This window comes from Kryptolebias marmoratus, linkage group LG22, assembly GCF_001649575.2.
Source record: "Kryptolebias marmoratus isolate JLee-2015 linkage group LG22, ASM164957v2, whole genome shotgun sequence".
NCBI lineage: Eukaryota > Metazoa > Chordata > Actinopteri > Cyprinodontiformes > Rivulidae > Kryptolebias > Kryptolebias marmoratus.
This window is the reverse complement of record NC_051451.1, coordinates 13,008,623-13,031,209: the sequence shown is the minus strand read 5'-3', so window position 1 is coordinate 13,031,209 and position 22,587 is coordinate 13,008,623. Positions and strand designations below refer to the sequence as shown.

The following is a 22,587-nucleotide window of genomic DNA, read 5'->3' as shown; positions in this document are numbered from 1 at the left end:
CACTTTTTCAATGTTTTCACAATACAATACAAACAATGTACAACAGAGAGCAGCAGGCTCACTGGCCTCTTTAGATTATTAATGAAAAGAAATAAAGAAACTAGAGCAAAGAAATCTTGATATAAAATAAGTAGAGCCCCAAAACTAACACTACTATAAGATTAACTCTTGTCACAACTTTCTCCTTTTTATTTAAATTCAAAAACTTTTGTTGGTTCATATAAAAATCCCTGGAACTTCATTTTCTGTATGCCGTCATGCACTAACTTTTTACAAAACACAAGAGCACTAAAACCATACAGATCATGAGTGACTGCACAGTTTGTGAAGGACCATCAACACATATAATAACGAGAGACGGGAGCCATCGCCCAAAGAAGAAGTCAAGACATCCGACAAGAACAGGACCGGCTTCTCTGTAGACTGGTTCCAGTTTTAGGTCTAAGTCCCGCCTTCCGCACGGAAATGAACGGGACATTGTCCTTGGTAAGATAAAATTAAAAATAAACCTCAGAAGGCGTTGACTGTAGTTCTTATCTTACTGCTGAATGATCAAATGACTCTGGCTCCAAAGATACAACATGGCAGCGCCCATAAAACGATCCTACCTGCCTTAATTCTGAGCAACAAAAGGAGGCGAAGACACAACATCCACGGCATCTTTACAGAGCAAAAAGCAAAAATTATGCAGCTGTAATAAGAGTACAAGAACATACGTGACTATCTGTTTGTTTCTGCTTATTAAAACTAATAAAGCTGGATCTTATTATCTTATTATTACTTTTATATCTTCTTCTACTTGCAACTATAATGCCTGATCTGTGGCAATGTGTTATTGACCTGTTTTTGAATAAAAGAAGGAGATAAAGGGAAGCGAGAGAGTCCCTCCATGGCAGCGGCTCCAAAAAACAGGGCCTTCCACACAGCTCATAAACACCCTGCTGTCAATCAAGACAACTAATGATAAGAGCTCCATTTTAACTCAAGGTCAGCAGCATCTCCTCCCTGAGCATGCCACGGCTTGGCACAAAGTGATAAACAACCTCCGCTGTTTACTTGTGCGAGGAGCCAAGAGCTCAACATCAGAAAATGAGAGTTTAAAATAAAAAGGCGGCTTTTTTTTCAGGTTCTTTGTGAAGAAATCTTAAGATTATTTGACCAAAGGTGAAATCCAGAATAAAGAGCATTTGTTCCTGGACTAAAACCAGGTGGTGGGAACAAAGACCCTGCTAAGCCAACGGGACCTGACCTGGTTGGTGCCGGTGATAAAACACCCACATGGAACCAGAAACAGGAGATGGATGACAGGAGACAGCAGCCTGCGATGAACAGTTTCACAGCTACTAACGAAGCTTTTTTTTTAATTTTTTTATTTCCTTATTTTTAGAAAGGATTTCACCTTCCCAAAGCCTCTATCAGAGTCTCACATTGACCGTGGCAGCTTTGGCTAAATGAGCCCATTTCTTTTCGCCATGTAGACAGAAAGAGGGGTCGGCTGCCTGCCTGCCTTCTTTTCCTTTTGCAAAGCTGCTCGGCCCAGTTTTTTGGCAGGCATTGCCAAAAAGGGACTTAGAGGGAGGAAGGCTTTTTTTTTTGCCTGCCCATGGTCTACAGCAGGAAAGAAGCAGATGACTGTCCTCCTGAAAGCTTTTTTTTCTTCTCTATAATCCCTCAGAGCAAGCTCCTGCTGCTCCCCAGGGGGTGAACGCTGTGTGTCAATGTGTGTGTTTATTTGAGGCAGCAGGCAAGAGGGGCTTGATTCAGGTAAAAGGTGGTTTATCTTTGAGACAGCTACATTTCTGAAGGGGTGAAAAAAAAACCCAACAACACCTGCATTCGATAAACCAACAAATGAGCACGTAGCAGGTACGAATCCTCTGAGTTCGGTCGACAGAATGCTGTCACGGGCATCAGACGACCTTCTTCAGTGCCACAGATCGTGACCCTGCCAACCACATCTCATCCTCTCAGCGTTTCATCCCATGCCTGGCGCCCACTGCGCCAGCCTGCCATCATGGCACAATGAGAGGGAAGAGGTGCAGCTGATTCAGCTGTTTGTCTGACGGCAGGTGAAAAACACCCAGAACAGTACCGATTTTAAAACATCCACCCTGGGCCGAGGACGATTTGGGATAAAGAGCACTTTTTCAGTTTTAGCAGGAATTATGATTTGACATTTTAGTCCACAACTGAAGTTCAACTCACCGTTACAAATGTTATATTTTAGTTTTTTATTGCCCTGTGCCATAACAGGAGGGCAACAATGTTAATGTTCGTTTGTCTGTCCTGTTAGCAAAACATCTCATGAACCAGAAGGCGTATTTTAATGAAACTCTCAAAGTATTCATTAGCTGCACAGCACTAACTGATTACCTTTTGAAGACAACACAAATCATGATGCTGCCACAGCTAATCAAACCTTAGAAAACAAAAAAATAGCTATAATTGAGCCATTTGAAGGAGGCAGCATTTCTTGAAGGAATGCGTATTACTGGCCGCCTTGAATGCCAAAGTTTTAAACAAAGATCCTGCTCAATCTGTTAGTGTTAAAAGTGTTTGTTGGGGATGACTCTCAGCTACTACCACATCAGATTTTAGCTCAATATCTGTAAAAAAAAATGATAATGTTATAGTCATTTTTGTGTTTGATGGAGTCAATTATTAGTGGCGGACATCCTGAAACAGTTTTCTTTCAAAAGCTAATCAGCTGTAAATTACTTTCTGAGAAGTTCATTAGAACCTGTCCAGTGGTTGATAAGATATTTTGCTAACAAACATAGGTTGTCTCCCGAAGTTAATCCCAAACGTTTAAACAAAGATCTGTTAGCGCTCGGCGCACGTGTTGGGAATAACTCTCAGCTACTACCACACCAAATTTTTGTTCAATATCTGTAAAAGTGACAGGGCTACAGTCGTGTTTGTGTTTGTGAAGGGTGATAAGCTGTGGCGGCCATCTTGAACGGGGCTGACTCCAAAAGTTATCCAGTTGTAGATGAACATCCGATGATTACTTTTTGAGCGGTTCATTAAAATCCATCTGCTGGTTCATGAGATATTTTGCTTACAGACAAACAAATAAACCAAATAAACACACATGTGATTACATGATCACCTGCCTTTTATAGCGACAGGATATATAAATACATACATTTATATATATATATAAACAGCATTCATACTGTACAGCACAATTTTAGCAGCAAAAACAAAAAAGAAAGAAAATGATAAATAAAGACAGGAGAAAGTGTGAGCCGACAGAACATAAAACAGACAAAAATTATGAGAAGGAGAAAATGGAAAAGACCAAATAGGCAAAGCAGAAAGAAATGGAGTGGAGGCGCAGAGAGAAAGATGCAAAGAGAGGAGGAGGAGACAGAAGGAGACCTCTAGTAAGTAGCTTTCTCCTGGTTATTGGTTTCAGTCACTGGTCAAAACTATTCTTCTCTATTCTTCTTCTCTCCCTCTTGCCGGCACCCTTTTTCCCCCCTCCGTGGCGTGAAAGATAAAGCAGACGGGCCCAACTGTGTGGCTGGCCCTTGTTCACAGCAGTGGCCTTTTGAAGCCAATTTTCCAGCTCACGGAGCAGAGAAAGACAGGCAGAGACGCACACAGAGAGACGGAGGGACTTGGAGGAGACCGGAGGGATGAGGGTTGTCGAGAGGGAGGGGGAGGAGGCCGGGTGGGACGAGGTGGGGGTGGTGGTGGGGGAGTTTTTAGGCATGTGAATGAGGGTCAGAGTTGAAGTAGTGATGTGAGAAAATGCATGGGCACAGTGGGATTACGGACCAAAATATTCCCCATTCCCTCCAACAGCTGGTGTCACTGAACGGAGGAGTGGATCCAGAGCCGGACTCCGGGGCAAATTTTATTCCGCGCTTTAAATTTAACATGCAACCCTTGCTGCAAATTGTTTCGCAGGAAATTGCCAGAATGTGCTTTTTAACTGTCTGTTTTGACGTCTCAGATTGAAACTGGAGCTTTAGATGTTTCCGAAAAAAATGTTTGCACCATTATTTCAGCTTCAAGGCACACCTTTTTGTTGGGGGTGGGTGTCGCTGTGATGTGCAAGTTTTCTTGTCCAGTAACTGCTAGAAATGTGGTTCAAACACCAGAAAAGTTGGCCCTTTGCGTTGCGAATTTATCAAAAAAAAAAAAAAAATCCAACAGAAATGAACGAGTCAACTATTTGATGCCAAAAAATTATGAAAAATAGTGTCTTTAAACTGCCATATTGCCTACAATTTTGACTTGACAGAGATCATTTTTACATCAAAAGAGTGTCTTTTTCCAGACAATTGAAGCTGCTAAGCAAACAGTTTTAAACATTTTGCAACATTGCCTTAAAAAATAAAAAAAAAGCCCCTAGCCGTTCCACAGACACCACCAGAAAACAAGAGGAATTTTACAAAAAGCTCTGATTCTACCTGAACTGTAGGTTCACGCATTTCACACCAGAAACACAAAAGTCATGTTAGTCAGAGCAAAAATACTTTGCTGTTTTCACAGTCACAAATGTTTTGTCTTTAGGGATTTTCTGAAAGCAGCAACAGTTTGAGACAAAGTCTGATTAATAATCAGCAGCTTCTCTCCTCTCTGTTTTACAAACACACACTTAGATGGATTCTGTTGAAACTTTCAGCAGCTAGGAAGCAACATAGCTACAACAATCACACCAAAATTTCCCCTTAAATTGTCTAGTTATTGCCCGCCACAATGAAAGATGGATGATAACGTAGTTGTTTGTGTGTGTGAGAGAAAGTTTGTCTGTTAGCAAAATATCTCATGAACTACTAAATGGGATTTAATGAAACTTTCAGAAAATAATAATTGGAAAATTTTGTCGTCAACCCAATTTAGGATGACTGCCACAGCTGATCGACCTTCGCCAACACAAAGTGGCTCTAACTCAGTCAATTATACGAACACTTAGCTAAGATTTGGTGTGGTAGTAGCTGAGAGTCATCCTCGACACATGCTCTGAGCGCTAACAGATCCCATTAGAGCTTCGTTTAAAACTTTAGCATGCAAGGCAGCGAGGAGAATACTTTCCTTCAAAGAATGATGTTTATTTTTTTATTATTTTTAGAGCTCTAAAGAAACAATTTAACTACTCCCCTTTTAGTGCAAGCAGATATGCAAGCAAAAGTTCCTCAAAAGACAGAAGAAGTGAAACAAATACTGACAAGACAAACACACAGGATAACAGGATGCCATAACTGTAAGAAACTGTAAGAAAGCTGAAGAGGCCTAAATAAAAATAAACCACTTGGATTAATGCATTTAGGAAAACGTTAAGTGTGTGTTTATTTTGAGGTGACACACGAAGGAAGAACCATTAAAATGTTAACTGCCTGCATAAAAAAACTGTATGTTTTCCTCTCTTTCCCACCCCCCTGAGTGTTGTGGCTCCACTTATCAGCATGAATTAAGACCACATAAAGAAGGGGGGGGGAGAAAAAAAAAAATTCTGACTTTTTTTTTTAAATGCCGAGAGACTGGCTAGAAAATTGGCTTAGTGCTGCAGATAGCGAACTGAACAAAAGGAACATATATATGAGCTTGAAGTGATTGAAGTAGCTGGCGTCGCCCGATGCGTGCCCGCCGTTTGATTCCCGCTACGGCTCTTACATAAACTGCTCGCTTAATTTCACACCGCGCGTCTGAAAAATGACAACAAACGCTTTCATTAGAGCACGATGCCGCAGCCCCGCGAAGACACTTTAATGTTCTCGGAGCGAGGAGGGAGGAGGGCGGGAAGGAGGAGGAGTGCTGTTGGAGGAGGAGACTGAGAGACTTAAAGTTGGAGAGTGATAAATAAAGAGAGCGTTCCAAAAAAACAAGAAGCAGAAAAAGCAGCAAACAACAGCTGCTTTGATTATTTCAATATTCATGTACCCACAGCCCCCACTCACACACACAAACACACACCTCCCTCGTTCTCTACTAAACAAATTTATTTTTCCAGCATTCGATTGGTAATGCTCCTCTCTCCTCCCTCTCGCAGATTCTGCTTCTCTCAGCTGTGGCGAGTATTTAGCATAAGCTTAGAGAGGAAGTGTGGAGTCTGTGGGATCTTTCATCTGATTTCGGCGTGAAGCCAATGCTACACTGATCCTACATCATTGGGAGGCTTTTGCCAGAGGCAGGAGAGGATGTGTGTATCATCCTGTGTGTGTGTGAAACAGGGAGTGTGTAGGAGTCCTCCTTCAGCTTTGCTCTCCTGTTTATTTCACACACTGATGCATGGAGGTGCGACACAGCGGTGCCACCCTCGAGGTGGCTAACACCATCCCCAATCCCATCCATGAGAACACAGGTCTCTGCTCAGATCAGCAGCTCCGTTGCCTTTTTTTTTACCACTGTGCCTGGTGTCTGCGACTCAGAGTCTGTCGGAAAAATAAACAGCTGGAGTTGGGAGCTACATTACACGCCATAATGCTTTCAACAACGACGTTACAAATCTTTAAGGTGTAAAGCTTTCATGAGAGACACTTTACAGTTTTAAGCTCTTTTGTGATGCTTTTGTTAGAAAAGCAAATTCTCCAAAAATGTTTGTTTCATGATCTGTCAAATGTTTTCAGCTGGTCAGAGGTCTGGACTGCAGGGCGACTAGTTCAGCACCTGGACTTCTCCACTATTGTCTTGCTGAAATATGTGAGACCTTTTGCTGAAAAAGACGTCATCAAGAAGGGAGCATGTGTTGTTCTAAAACCTGCATTTACATTCCTGCATTGATTATGCCTTTACAGATGTATAAGCAGCCCATGCCAGAGGCATTAATGCACCCCCACACCATCAGAGAGGCAGGCTTTTGAATTGTGATAAACAGGCTGGATGGTCCCTCTCCTGTTTAGGACAGAGGATGGGGCATTCATGGTTTCCAAGAAGAATTTTAAACCATTTGACCAGAACAGTTTTCCACTTTGCCTCAGTTTTGCCTCTGCTTTAAATGAGCTTTGGTCCAGAGAAGATGGCGGCGTTTCTGGATGGTGCACATATAAGGTTTCTTCTTTGCATGATAGAGCTTTAACCTGCATTTGCCAATGATACGGCAAACTGTGATTTGTTGAAGTGTTCCTGAGCCCATGCATTGATGTCCATGACAGAATCAGACCGATTTACTGCAATATTACCTTTTGCTATGTCCTTTGAGCTCCAGGATTTCTCCAGATTCTTAAAATCATTTGTAATATCATGAACTGCAGATGATGGGATATCCAAACCTTCCAAACTTACCACTGAAGAACATTATTCTGACATTATTCCACTAATTTTGAACCTGATAAGTTGTAAAATGTCCCTTCAGGTTTTAGAAGAACACATGCTCCTATCCAGGTTGACATATTATTTTTTAGGAAACGTCTTGCATGTTTCATCAAGATGATGTTAAACTGCACACTGCATCCATTCAAACAGTGGAGAAGTCCGAGTATCGAAGAGTCCAGACCTCTGACCAACTGAAAACATTTGACAGATCATGAAACGAAACATTTGGCAAAGACGACCCAGAACTGTCGAACAGCTGGAATCCTACCACAGACAAGAATGGGACAACATTCCCTCCAAAACCATCAGAAACTGTTCTCCTCAGTTCTCAGATGTTTAGAGGCTGATGTTAAAAGGAAAGCGGATGCTTCACAGTGATAAACATGGACCTGACACAGCTTTTTTGTAATGTTCTGCTGCCATATAATTAAAAAATGACCTACTGACTTTGTTTACTAGATTCAATTGTGAATAAAATATAAGAAGTTATTGGTAAATTTTCAAATGAAACGAAAAACAAACAAACATGTAAGCCCCAAAATGACAGATATATTTATATTATCAGTTATAAGCGAGCTTTACAGGATGTGTGTGTTTGTGAGCACCTTGAGGCCGTCAGTAGGTGAGCAGCCAATCAGGAAGAGGTTGTTTCTCTGTGGGTCGGTTTGAGTCCACGGCCACAGCTCCTCACTGGACTCGTCCAGGTTCCACCAGCAGAGCGCCACGTCCTGGAGACGGTTGAGACTCACACGTCTGTGGCGTCTTCGACTCGACCCGCCCACCTCTACACACACCACCTGAAATTTGAAACAAACACACACACAAACAAAAAAAGAAAAAAAAAAGCCCACATGCACTTAGAAGAGGTCAGAAGACAGAAACCTTCAGAATCAAAACGAATCTTAAGGGGAAGTTATTAGTGTATCTTAATGATTAATCCATTTGGAGCACGTTCCTGGCCCGAGTCTCCACCTCAGGGCTCGGACACCTCCACGATTACAGCCCCAGATGCACCTCTTGTCCTTCCCCCGTTCTGTTTTTCTTGATGTCTAAGGTTGTTTTTCATCTTTCATTATTAATGTCGGCGTGCGTTTTTGTTCTGTCGGGCTTGTTGTTTTAGTGATGTGCATATTTTTGGGAAGGTCCGCCACGCTCTACGGGCCACAACAAAGAGACGCACAGTAATGAGCTCTCGTGGTGCTCGGGGGTGTGTGTGTGTGTGTGGGGGGCAGGGGGGTACACACATACTTAAATCTGTGCATGTATGTACACAAGCACAGGCACATATACAAGCGGAGGCAGTGATACGAAGAGAGTAAATAAAAAAGTGTCTGCACACCCACGCCATTAAATAATTCAGAAGCACTTCTTAAGCGGGTGAAATTACAGGTCTTACACTTTGACCCCACCTTTCAAATACACCAAAGCTCATTCCGTTGCCACACACACATGAACAGATACACACATGGCCACATTCATACAAGCCTTTCATACACTCTTTATCTCCAGTCACACTCACAAACACAATGAAGCAGAGTTGATGGCTGACACACACACGCACGCGCGAGCATGTCTTTGACCTCTGTCGTGGTGAAGAAGAGTGGCCAGGAAGCAGCAGACAGACAGAGGAAGAAGGTGAAGGAGGGAAAAGGAGGAGATAATGAGGAAAAAATAAGATTGCTTGAGTTTAAAAATAAGGTTCAGAAAGACTGACGAGCAAAAATGACTTATTTTACGCACTATAGCTTCAGGAAAGTGAGAACAGAGGAATAAAAGAAGTTCGAATTAATGAATATACAATTAACAACACAAGAAACACACATGAGAAGGAACAAAAAAGTCAAGAATGATTAGAATATTTAAAAGGTTTGCGCCAAAACAACTGCTTGAAATCCAGGAGAAGAGCGGGATATTTAAATTCAGGCTTTTTTTTCTGTAGAGGCAGGAAAAGAAAAATGCCTCTTTACAAATTATTGTATCAGTACAAAAAAAACCTGGTTTAAAGGCCCAAGAACATGCAGGAACTGGTGTGCTGTGTTGTATGAGTAGAGAAGATTTGAGATTCAGTGGTCCATGTCTGCCCTCCTGGCCCCCCTTGAGGGAGAATTTGCTTTGGACACAAAATATGCCTGAAAATGATGGAAGTACATGTGATGATAAAGGGAACAAAGAGTTTCCCCCAAACAGCTGAACAGGAGATCACTGACAGATTAGAAATGAAAAAGAAGAAGAAAATCTGAAAATCACTGGGTTAATAACACACTCTATCTCTACCACCCGGATGCCCCCTCCACCCCTACCCATCTCCTCGCTCTTCATTTCTTTTTCTTTTTTTTTTTCTTTTTTTTTTTTCTGCTGGCGTTTGCTGGTCAGCAATAATCAAAAACCACTTTCTGTGGGCCGGATTAGTTTAGCCCCCCTCAACGCCCCTTACTCTCCCTTTTCCAGCTTAGCCCACTGGACCAGGGCGATGCGTGTGTGTGTGTTTGTGCATGTGTGTGTTTGTTGTGGGGGGATGAGTAGATGAGCGTGCGTGTGCTTATGTGTGTATGTCGCAGGTTACATGCATGAATGTGCGTGTACGTTGACAGAGGCGGGTGTGCAATATGAAGTGGTGGTGGTGATGAAGGTGGTGCCTTATCAGGACAGACACACGGCAAAACGATTGCTTTCACACACACAGACGCACGCACACACGCACACACGCACACACACACCACATGAATGTGTCTTCATACACACACCTTAATGAAAAAGGCCTGGCAGTAATGTGATAATGCCCGGGTTAGCGGTTAGCCAGCTATAAAAGGAGGAGGCAGTGTAGTTCTGTTTTGAGGGATAACCAAGGCCGATCATGATCAGATTTATTACTAACATCTCTGAAACCACCTTCAGATCAGAATGGGCTAAAAACATGTTCAAATTAAAAGGCCCAGCATTTCTTGAAGGAATGCATATCGCCCGCCACCTTTTATGCCACAGCTTTAGTCTGAGATCATTTGATGTTGAGAAGGAACAGAGTTGAAGCCATTTTGGTCAACCCTTGTAAATTATGTGCAATCTTATGCAGGATTTGTTTGAGATCTCGTGGGATATGTTAGGGCCTGAAGTACTGTATATGTTGAGGATGACCTCAGCTACTACCACACCAAGTTTTAGCTTGATATCTGTAAAAATGCTGGAGCCATTTTTGTGCTGGCTAAGGTCAATTAGCTGTGGCTGCCATCTTTACTTGTGCTGGCTCTAAAGTAATAGGCTGTAGATGTACATCCAAGGATTATGTTCTGAAAGCTTTATCAAAATCCATCCATCATGAGATATTTTGCTAACAGATAGGCAGAGTTAATGTAATATTTAATGACAAAAACAGATCTCTCACGATCAGTGCTCAGAGTATGTGTTGGGGATGACTCTCAGCTGCTAACACACTAAATTTTAGCTCAATAATTGTAAGTTATAGTCATTTATATGTTTTCTAAAGTCACTCAGCTGTAGCGGCCATCTTGAATGGAGAGGACTTCAAAAGTTATTCAGTTGTACATTCAGTGAACACTTTTTGAGAGTTGCATTTAAATTTATCCACTGGTTCATGATGTATTTTGATAAGACTACAGACAACCATACACACACACACACACACACACACACACACAGACAAGGAAAAAACCCTTTGTCTTTGTTGGCGGGCAATAATAAAAGACTAACAGACATAAACTGGTTTACTGCAGAGTGATAAAACCAGAAGTCCTCATGAAATTTGATGGTTTTTTTTAAACATCTACCAGGTCTGCTAGACTCCAACAAAAGCTTGAAAACACACATATACACACACACACCTCATCATCGCGCTCGACTGTACCTTGATTTCGGAAGGTGCGAGTTTGTCTGCTCGCCTGCCGGTCTCAGGAGAATCCGGGTTCTTTTTGTTCAGGTACACCACAGCGACTTGGCTCAGCTCCAGGAAGGACAGCAGAATCAGCCGATCGCTCAGCATCGCTGGGAATGACATCACCGCACCAAATGTCTCAATGGTAAACAAAAAGGACAAGAACAGCCCTACATACACTGATAAGGTAACCCTTAAAGAGACTAGGATCTTCAGACGCTGGCAACTTTGACCATGCTTAGAAGCTGAATGACAGATGTTATTATTAAAGGAAGTTCATCCTGATATACAAAAGATAGTGTTTGCTTTCATTTTTGAACTTTTGAGAACAGCATCTTCAGGTAGAAAGCTATTTCCGGGACCAGTTGTCGGTGAATATCAACTCAGCTTTATTTATTTCTTGATTCCTTTTTCAAACTCAAGTGAAACCCAAAGTGCTTAACAGAGCAATGCAAAGACAAACTCCAATTATTTATTAGTTTCCCTCTTAAATCCTTGCTCTTTCACATTCCTCCTATCCAGTATTATTCAATTTGAGATCATGTAATTAAAATGTTTAGCATTTTAAACACTTTGCAACACCTTTCTTTCTATCTCTGTGCTTCATGTCAGTGCACTAAAGGCAGCATGACTTTTTTTTTTTTGTGGTAGAAAAACGCACTTGATCCTGTTCAACTCTTTCTGGAGCTGCACGGAAACGCTGATTAGCAATTAAGTCCCCCCCCCCACTCCTCCCTCCTTCAAATTAATCTGTTTATGCAACCAATTAAATGGAAAAAGAGGNGGGGTGGGGTGGGAGGGGGGTGTTACACGTGTCTCTCAGATATCCTGCTTTGAGTTGAACGAGTGAGGCTGCACCTCGAGAATTAAAAAATAAAAAATAAAACCGGCAATTAACCGCAGAGTGTGTTTATTTATAAACAGGAGGATATTGGTACATGATTATGCTTGAAATCATCCTGTTGTGTGGAAATTTTGAATTAATATGCAAATTTTTTAAGAGGGAAGAGCAGCACAGCTTGAAAAAAAAAAACAAAACATGAAAACTAGCATCCTAAATTAGGTCAACTGAGTCAGTCTGTCAGAGTTGGATTATACAGAAAAGCATTTGTAATGTAAACTGGTTCAACACTTAAACCATGAAAAAAAAAAAAAAAACTAAACACACAGCCATTAACAAACCCTTAGCTCTCTGAAACAACATTTAATGGAATGGTAAGCGTCTTTGTAATAGATTACAGACAAATCAAGTTAAATGCAGTTTAGTATTGATCTCTATGGGTGTCTATAAACGGGATTAAGATTAATCCCATTCTTTTCCAAATGAAGGAAGGGATCTGAAACCAGGCTGTGGCCCAATCTGGGACCAGGTGGCTGATTTGGCATTAGGGGCCAGACCTGCACGACCCACCCTGAAACAAACCCAGGACAGACACACACACACACACACACACACACACACACACACACACAAGTCATGGTCTAAACATGTAATGTGCATCTCCTCATACATGCATAAAACTCATACAGCTACATTTTATGCATGCACGTTTACACACTGAAACAGATGCACAAACACATTCACACCCACATGCAAAAAGCAAAGATTCGACATGTTAAAAGCAATCTCAGACAAACACACACGCAAACACACACACACCGAGTCCCCTTAAATCCATTTAATGCCATCTCCTCTGCAGCATGTTGACATAAGAGGCCAATGGGCTTAAGCAAAGCACATTTAAACATGGGTAAATGAAACTCGCTATGAAAAATCACTTAAGGATGCTTAATCGTGGAGCATATGCTCAGCTTGGCCCAGCCATCGGCCAGTGGAAACCGATAATACTTTGATGGTGTAAAATTTTTGTAATCTGCTTCTCGGTGTGATGCAAACAGAGCTCGCGGGGTCCGACGCGGCGTTAACTGGCAACCGGGTCGAAAAAAGTTTGAAAAGGAGCACCGAGCCGGCTTCTTAAAACAAAAACCAAATCTGGCTACAGATGCCTCCCGTCTCAAACGCACCAAACAAAGCAGGCCTGACGTTCTGTGGAATCCATGCAAATCAGAAAAAGGGATTTTCTTCCTCATTCAAATACTCACAACCTGTTTCTGCTTTAGAAAGTTGTCGAATCCCGATCAGAAAATGAAAACTGAATATAATTTCGTATCGTGGTAGAATTTAAGTTTTGGTTGAAGTTGCAACTTTTAGTCAGGTAATTGGCTCTTGGTCGTTTCAGTCATGTTTAAGCTAAACTAAACGCAAGCCTCTAGTGAGGATTTCATTCATGCTATTGTAGAAATAAAAACAATTTTGTGTTTGTTTGTGTTAAAAACAGGTATATTGACTTTTGAATTACGGACGTTGTATGAAGTTAGTTTAAGGTTTTGAAAACTTTTCCATCCAATTGAAAAATATAATGTGAGAATGCTATGAGACAAAACAATAACAAAAATATAACACTATTAAGATTAAACAAAAATATATATAAAGTAAGAATGAACAATATTGCCTTTTGCTAATTTTTGATATTTATTCAATATTTTAGGCAATACACCACAAATACTTTTCAGTTTTTTTCTACTTTTATCATAAAAACCCAAAGTTAGAGTCATGTGGAAAATATACATTTTTATTAAACCTTTTTTATTTTATTATAATGTAACATTTTTAATGAAAACTGTAGTCTTCATCCTGCTTTAGGAAATATATTTAATAATCCAAGAGAGGACGGCCCTCTCCTGACAAACAGGCCCAATCTGATCTTTCCTGAAAGTCTTAGCAGATGCTGACATTTTCTTTTACGGCATTTATTGGCTGATATAATTGTTTATTCTCAAAAAGCAATAAAAATCCATTTCTGCCTGGCACACACCACAAATACACACACACACACACACACACACACACACACACGAGCCGGTCACAACTCGATTGTTATTGTAAACTGTTTCAATAATCGTAAATGTGCTGGACGGTGCGATCTGGTCTGGCTCTCTGCTCTAATTGTCTCAGCCTAATTTAACAAGTGGCAGATGTGAGAACCCCAATCTGACTACCACCCCCCCCAAACACACACATACACACACAATCCCCGGAACCCACCCTCTCACAACCATTACTCTAATAATTAGTGCCCTCTGAGGCTTTGAATGAAGCTCAGCGGGAGGTGAGTGTGTACCTGTGTGTGTGTGTGTGAGTGTGTGCACATTTTTAATTGTGTAAACGTGGGTGGACATACAGTAAGTGTTTGTTAGTCTATGTAAAAGGAAAAAAAAAGTGAGTGTCTGTAATTATGTGTGTGTGTGTGCACTATAGGGGCTTTATCAAGTGTCTCGAGACCCTGGGCGGAAGTGGGGAGGGCGGTGTTATGAACAAATAATTGATACAGAAAGAAAGAAATAATTAGCAGATTTGGGCCGGCGTCCACAGCCTCTTATTCTCTCCTGCCAGGTCTGCAGAGCGAGGGAGCGCAGCANGGGGGGTGGGGTGGGGGGGTTGTGCTCCCTGGAGGAACGCGCGATGGAGAGAAAAACACTGATGGATGCTCTTAAGGGAAGGCCCCTGGACACACGCAGCACAAAAGGATTTGCTCGCAATTAGCTAGCAGAGTCGCCTGGCTCACCTGTGGCACCTGTTATGCGCGAGAGTTGCCGCTTGTGTACAAAAAAAAAAAAAAAAGGAGTGTTTGTGTGACAAAAGCGATGAGGAGAGTGTGTGTGGTAGATGTGAATCTGAGTGTAGGCTGGGCAGCAGCACATAATCTGTGCTGACAGGCTGACAAAATCAAAATGAGTGGAAGAGGGTGACTTTAATACACCAAAAATTAAATTAAAATGAGTTGAGCCTGTTGGTTTCATCAGCAGTGGGATCAATGTCCTAAATATTGTTAATTAAAGGGTAAAAAGAGTCGCCCTTCATTTATCTAGGATAAATTGTGCTGATTTGAGATGCAATTGAGTCATTGTGAATGAGTTTGTTGAAAGTTTTGTGACTTATTTAAAGTGTAAAATTCATTTATTTGAAAATTTTGAGGTTTCCATAGGACAATTAGTGTATGTGTTTGACAGTGTTTGCTTAAAAAATGAGAAAAAAACAAAACTATATAGCTGAATTGAAGAGAAAACAGCTTCAAACAGATTTTCAGTGATTTTCTGTTTATGCTGGTCTTGATTGAGTACGAAATCCAGGCTTAATTTTGACTTTGATTTATTCTTTCCCCATCAACACAGAGAGACAGGTTACTTACTGCACAGTGGATCGAAGAGTCAATAGTCCTGCACCACTGTTGCTGTTGGGGAACTGTACAGGCATGTTTTTAATGGAGCTAAACGCTATGGATAAAGTTTGTGCAGAGGCACGCAATGAATTTCTCGACTGGTAGTTTTGCAAACTTTCACAGAGACACCTGAGATCCCGGGTACACATCTGCCACGGTTTGTCAAAGCAAAATGAACTCTTAATCTTGTGAACAGACCTCCTTGGCAGAGGTTAATAATCTGAGCTACATTAGTGCTTTAGCTGTCTGTTAAACAGCATCTTAATATTTTTAATTGTTGCTCTTGTCCAACACAAGGACTTTAATAATACTGCTCACTTGATTTCCTATCCTGTCCTGTGCAAATGGCTCTTTGTCACTTTCACAGGGTAATAAACTGAGAAACCAATAATTCCACTTTATTAGACAGATGAATCTGTTAATGTTAGGCAAGAAGACGGTACTCCTGCTCTGTAATGACGTGTCGCTGTTTGCTGCTCTTACTCTCACAAGGTTTCAGAGCAGAAGTGAGACTTAAATAGATATTCTGTCTATTTCTAACAACAATCTTTCAGCTGACGTCCCGTTCTCTGCTGCTGCAGATGGTTACAGTTTATCAAGTCACAGCGTTCTTCCTCAGCTTGGGTATATCGACAGTAAGGCAAAGATAAAATGGCAGAACGTCCACTTAAGGTAAACTTGCTGCAAATAAAGCAGTCCCTAAAATGATAAAAGTAACTCACCATCAGTCACAGTGCTGGCAGGAAGTCGACCCACTAATATGCGATCTATACACACGTGTTCAAGCTGGGGTCCGTTTAAAGTCAGGGTCACCAGGACTCCACTGCTCAGCATCAGCTGCACAAATCACACACCAACAATAAACAGATTCATTACAATAATACAGACAGACAATTAAACTGAACTATTACAATGATGTAGTTGGCATCACGGCTTCAGGACTTAAAGTTTAAAAAAATGTGTTTTGATTCTTGTTTCTTCTACTGGGGGTTTTGGGCTCGTCAACACAAAAGTTGAGTTAAAGTTTTGTAACTGGCAGCATGCTTTCCTACAATCAGAACAATTATATTTTTATTAATTTCTGCCTAAAAAAAATAAAACATTTATGTCAAAAAATATAACAAAACAAACTGTCTTTATTGCATTTTCAAAACAAACATGTTTTAAACTGGATTCTGACACATTTTCTATGTCAAATTTCCAACTCTTCATTTTCAGATTTCTTAGCCAATTTTGAGCTAAATTTGATGCCTGGGAACAACCATTTAATACACTTACATTTATGTAAATATTTGAAATTATTTTCACCCCAATAGTTATTTTTATTCTGACTTTATGGTAAGGATTATGCTCAACTACTACCAAACCAAAAGTATAGCTCAATATTTGTAAAATTAACTGAAATATAACCATTATTTTGTTTGTTTGTTTACTGAGGTTGAGTAGCTGTTGTGGTTATCTTGAACCAGGTTCTCTCCAAAAGTTAATTAGCTGTAAACATACCTCCAGTGATTACTTTCTGCAAGTTTAATTAAAATCCACCAATAAGTGCACTGAAAATAAACACCATAACCTATATTCTGGTGTGTTAACAGAAGAAAATTCAACAAAGTAATTCAGTAAAACTTGTAAAAAAAAAGATGGAATCGCTCACAGGAAAGCTACTCAAGAAAGTTTGTTTTTCCTAATAACAGCAAAAGAAGATTTGCTGGTTTAACATTTGATATTATGGTTTGGTCACGATTTGAGCTGAGGGATGGTGAGGGACAGCAGACGTCCACTCCCCTCACTAACAGGTGTCTGAGTGTTTGTGTGTGTCTGCTTGCACACAGTAGGTGTCGGGCTGGGAGGGGTGTGTACCTGGCAGCAGTACTTGTTTCTCCATCTGGTGTGAATGCAGGTGTTGGTCTGCAGCAGCTCCTGAATGAGTGTGATGGACAAAGTGAAAGACAAAAACTTGTAACAAAAAAAAAAAAAACAGAAATAAAGCAGACTTGTTGCAGAGAGAAAACACAGGAATTTTACAACAAATGTGCCAGAAATTTAAAAACTGCTTCACAATGGTTAAAACTGAAAAAAATAAAACCGTTTCCAGTGCTGAGCAGAGCAGTAGTCACTTGTCTCCACAGGTGGTCACTGCAGCAGTTCCTGCTCATGGAGGAGGGGGTGGTGGGGCACGACTTGGAAAAGGATGCAGGTAACGACTGCTTGTGTGTGCGAGTGTGTGCGCGAGCGTGTGTGAGTGTAAGGTCAGTCATTCCTGCCACATTCCAACCCCAGCTGGGGTGATTGGATGGGAGGAGAGAGGGACGGAGAAAGAGGAGGAGGGTGGGGTGTGGAGGTGAGTCGGGGTGTTTCTGGTTTCAGACAATGGTTATGGGTGAGAGGAGGGAGGTGTGTGTGTGTGTGTGTGTGTGTGTGTGTGTGTGTGGAACAGCTACAGACAGGTTTTAGCAAACAAAGCTCGGTCTGTACTGCCACAAGTACAGAGACGGGAGTGTGTGTGTGTGTGTNGGGGGGGGGGGGGGTGAATGAGGAAAGAGTGAGGTGGAAGAGAAGGAGGGAGGAAGAAAGGGAGGTGGTGGGGAGGAGGAGATGCGGGGGGCAACCTGCAGCCCCCTGATCCCCTCAAATATCCCCTTCGATGACAGAGCTCGGCCGAAAGAGAGGTGATGAGAGAGAAGTGGGGGAGAGGAGAACAAACGAGGACGACAGGGAGAGTGAAGGCTGACAGAGAATGCCCCTATTTGTTAATCAATCGGCCGTTTCGGAAAGGGAAAACTCCAAAAAATCCCCCAGAGGGAGGATGAAGCCGGGGAGGGATGATGGAGCAGAGGGGGGTGGGGGTGAGGGGGGGTTCAGCTACCTCCAACTCCTTCAGCGAATCGCGCAGTTTTTCAGGTCGCCGGTTCCTGTGGGTCCACGAATAGCCTCGAGCTACAGAGGGGCAAACATGAGGAGAGTCAGGAGCTCATGTGACTCCACATATTAACACAGACGTAAGACAAAAGGCTCACAGAAAATCAGGAGAGTGTGGGAAAACAGCGCACAGGGTAAGAGATTTAAAGGTACTCAATGAAATGTCATAAAGGCCGGCCAAAAAACAAAACAAAAACATAAAGCAAGAAATTAAAATGCTATTATTTTTTCTCTCATAGCAATGGTTAACGAGTCCTTAAAATAAAAATTTGCGAATGGCTGCCAACTATTACGTGTGTTTGTTTACCTACAGAAAACAACAGAAGTGACTGAAAACAGTTTAACAAAGGTGATGTCCATGAAAGAGCCATTTTGGGCCAAAAAAAGTGTGACAATTTTTATGTATCGGTCCGTATTTACACTCAGATTTGTTGGGCAAAGTGTGCAGGTAAGCTTCAGTGGATTCAGTCGAGTGCTTTGTTTATGTTGAACACGTACCCGCATTTCGGAACTGCATAACAACGTATCTGGAGAACTACAGGTGTAAACTCTTTCAAACTGCACCATTTGATGTAGTTCAGGACAACCTTTTTTATGTTTTGTTTCACAGTTTGCGATGAGTTCTTTCAAACTTTGTCTGGACTTGGACCTTAACATGAAAAAGGTAACGAAGGTATAACACGCCATGACGAGATGAGGGTCTTTGAATCCACACGTAGAACAGTCAGTTAACACTGAAACGATTACACCGATTAGAATAAAGCGTCATCTCAACTGTTACTTAAATGTTTAATCATTAAGCTCACGTATTTATTTAAAAAAAACAACCTACAGCTCTTTTTTTTTCTTTGTTTTTGGCTGTTTGGAAAAATCCAGCACTCCAACATTACCAGTCCACTTTGCTTTTCTTCCAATGCTGGAGAAACTAAACTATGGTCTGAGGAACTCTGTGAACCAGTAGCAAAGCTCTTTGAATCCTTTCTCGCCTATAAATGGTGAATACTGAAGAGGAAAACAAAAATGTGGCAGTGCAAGGAAGTTGTCATGAAGATTAGGGACAAGCAGCAGGTAAGGCATAGCTAAACCACTGATCACGTGTTTAAAACTGTTGCAATTAGGTTTTAAAACATTCTCAGCAGAGACTTAATGTTCAGTTCAGTCGTTTGGAAATCTGACCTGAAGAGGCTTTATAGCATCGTTAAATCAGAAATACAGCTGGTTACTTATGGATATCTTTAATTAAATGATAAAACAGGAAAATGCTTATATGTCATTTACTTGCAAAAAAACCCAGGAAACCCGATGTGGATCTCCCTGCGAGCTTGTGACTCAGGCGCTTCTTTCTACCTGCAGCTCCGAGACTTGGGAACGTTATTTACGAACTAAATATTCGACTGAAAGCAAAATGTCACTTCAAAAACACACTAACTGATCCTCGAGGAGAGGCGGAAATTTAATCGAGAGGACTTGTGGCGCTTTTGAGTTATCTCCCAAATGCAACCTCACAGTTTGCAGCGCGAACACCGAGGCCCCTTCATTTTAATTTCCCAGCCGCTTACCCCCCCCCCCTAGTGGTTAAACAGAAGGAAGGAAGCATATAGAAAAGAAAAAAAAAAACCAGTTAATTGAATTTGTTCATCTGCTTCTGCCCTCACATATACAAGAAGGTGGTGGTGGTGGGGTGGGGTGGGGATAAAATAGCAGAAGCGAAGCACTTTTAATGTGGTGCAATCACACTCTTATCTGTTTATTTTACAGTCTCTCTTTTCATCTTTACAGAAACATTAAGGAGAAGAGTTCTTTATTAAGAATGAGAGGGAAGAGGAGGTAAACAGATGCATGCAAATGTGGGTGTGGAGAGTGAGGGAGGGGGGGTCAGGAGAGAGAGGAGGGAGGGGAGGGTGAGGGATGAGTGTTCGTTTTCTGATAAGGATGTTTGTATTCCACTACAGAGAGGGAGGGAGGGAACAGACGAAGTGGGACAGAGGAGTGGGTAGAACTGTGATTTCTGCGAGATCCACTGCTGCCATGTTTAGGACCCAAACGCACACAAATGTGGAGGGTATTTGTAATAAAAAATATAAAAAACAAATCACTCGTTGAGTTTCAGCTTTGTAAACTTACCCTCACAAAACTGGAGTTTCTCGTTGTAGTAGTGATGCTCCTGGGAGTTGGCTGGAGGGAGAATAAGAAGAATGAATTCACGTTTTTTAAAAGTGATGTCTGTAAATAAAAACAGAAAGCTTAGCTTCAGCTCAAGCATCACTTTAGCTCCAAGGAGGGGAGGGGGGCAGGCACAATGCTGGCAACCCAGAACCGTGCCTCGTGGCCTGGCCACCCTGAGCATTAAAGTGGCCAGTCTGGTGGCCGGCCTCTCTGGCTGGCAGGAACACCTCCAGGATTAGTAGTATTAATCAGATAAGGGGTTGAAGGGGCCAGACAGGCCCAGACATGGGCACCTGCTCTGGGGCTGGATGAAGCGGGCTGAAGGGGGCGGGAGTGGGGCGAGAGACTGGCAGCTGGGGACCCCAAGAGTTGCTCCAGTGAGCTAAGGTCTCCCTCTAGTGGGGGAAGGTGGAAGTAACAAAACCTTTTAGAAATAAATCAAAAATCTGATTCATACATCCAAGGCTGCACACACTAACTGGTAGCATGAAACAAATGTTCACCTGTGTGTAGCCTAAATACAAACACACACAATGAAAATGTCCTGCATGAACTAAAGGTGAGCAGGATGATCTCATCACAGACATTATTTTTTTCTACTTTGATATCTTTGATATCTGAGTCTAAAAACCAGCTTTATTTGTATTTTTGTATGTCAAATTAAATCAAACTACATCAAAGTTAAATAAAATTCATATTACAGCTCCTAAATAAGGGATGAAATTTATTTTTCAGGATTTTTACACCTTCCCCAAAGAAAAGTTTAAGCAATTTTCAAGGATTTCAGGACTAAAACAAAGTAAGAAATAACATGATAGAATATATGATAAATATATATTTATATATATATATGGACATATTCTGACATGAGTCATCTTCAAACAATCCCTCACTTTTCATGATTCAAAACTCCAACTTTTAAAGATTTATCCCAAAAACAATGCTCTTCTTGTTTCAAGCTGTTTTAAGCACTCAAATCCACAATTTTAATTATATTAAGTTTTAAGCGTTTAATCCACGCTTCGAAACTTGAAAACTTGAGCGTTTTCAAGGATTTACCAGAAATTTGTACAGACTCTTTTTTTTGGGGGGAGTAAACAGATAGATCTAAAAACACCCAAAACCAAGATATTGTGTGGTTATTGTGCCAAAAAGGACAATTAAGAAACAAGTTTTAAACATAAAATAGAAAACAAATATCATCTAATCTAAAACACTGTAATAGATCATAGATAAACCATGACCTGAGTTGTTGTTACACTGCTGTGTGAGACTGTTATGATACTTTGGAATTGGGATTTTGCTCCCCTGCTCTTCCTCTAACTCCCCTCTTCCTCCTCCTCCTCCTCCTCCCTCCACTCTGATATCAAGCCCCACTTTAGTAATCCTCCAAATGAAAGGATTTGGGAGGAAGAGCATCGTCTCTCCACTGAAGATTGGAAGGAAAGAGAAGGCTGCTTTTCAGATGGGAGAAATGAGAGAAACCTGTGATGACGGTAAAAGAGTCGAGCCTCTGAGACTCACTGTACACAAAATGAGACAGAACTGAACGCGTGGAATAAGACCAAAAAAAACAAGGGGGAAACACAGAAAACAGACGAAGGAACAGGGTATCAGACAGACACGGAGGAAACGGAGACTGAGAAGCACAAAAATCTGAAAGAAGAGAATTTTTATTGTTTTTTACACAATGCAGCTGTTTTATTTTCTGCTAATATTGAATCTTCATGAATAAATCTGGAAACCAGAGCCAAACATTTCTCCTAAGATTTACTAAAAACCTAAGCTTACAGTGACTCGATGTTAAACGTTTACGCGGTTATCTCCGCATGAACTGCTAATGCAGGAGTGAGCTTCATGAGGAATATAGGAAATTTTTGCATTTTATGAAGTAACAAGATGTTCTTACAGTGCGTTCTTTTTAAGCTTGTTTAATGTGCTACAGTCCTCTGTTAGTCACAAAAACAAACAAACAAACAATAAAGGTTTAAGCTTTTGAATAGATATTGAATCAATCTTGAATTTTGGTTTAATTATTAGACAAATACTCAAATTGGGATGTTTGTATTT

The 22,587-nt window shown here is 41.2% G+C and overlaps 1 protein-coding gene across 2 annotated transcripts in view; it reads right to left on the bottom strand.

Annotated features, from left to right (window-relative positions):
• LOC108243008 (WD repeat containing planar cell polarity effector) overlaps positions 1–22,587 on the bottom strand; it is a 75,396-nt gene that overhangs the window by 31,595 nt on the left and 21,214 nt on the right. For both annotated transcript variants that reach the window (XM_017428187.3, XM_037973466.1), the window contains 6 exons: positions 20,476–20,526; positions 18,299–18,369; positions 17,293–17,352; positions 16,155–16,269; positions 11,126–11,262; positions 7,872–8,063 (listed from right to left, as the gene is read on the bottom strand). In XM_017428187.3, coding sequence (XP_017283676.1) covers positions 7,872–8,063; positions 11,126–11,262; positions 16,155–16,269; positions 17,293–17,352; positions 18,299–18,369; positions 20,476–20,526 — 626 coding nt within the window. The remainder of the gene's footprint in view (positions 1–7,871; positions 8,064–11,125; positions 11,263–16,154; positions 16,270–17,292; positions 17,353–18,298; positions 18,370–20,475; positions 20,527–22,587) is intronic.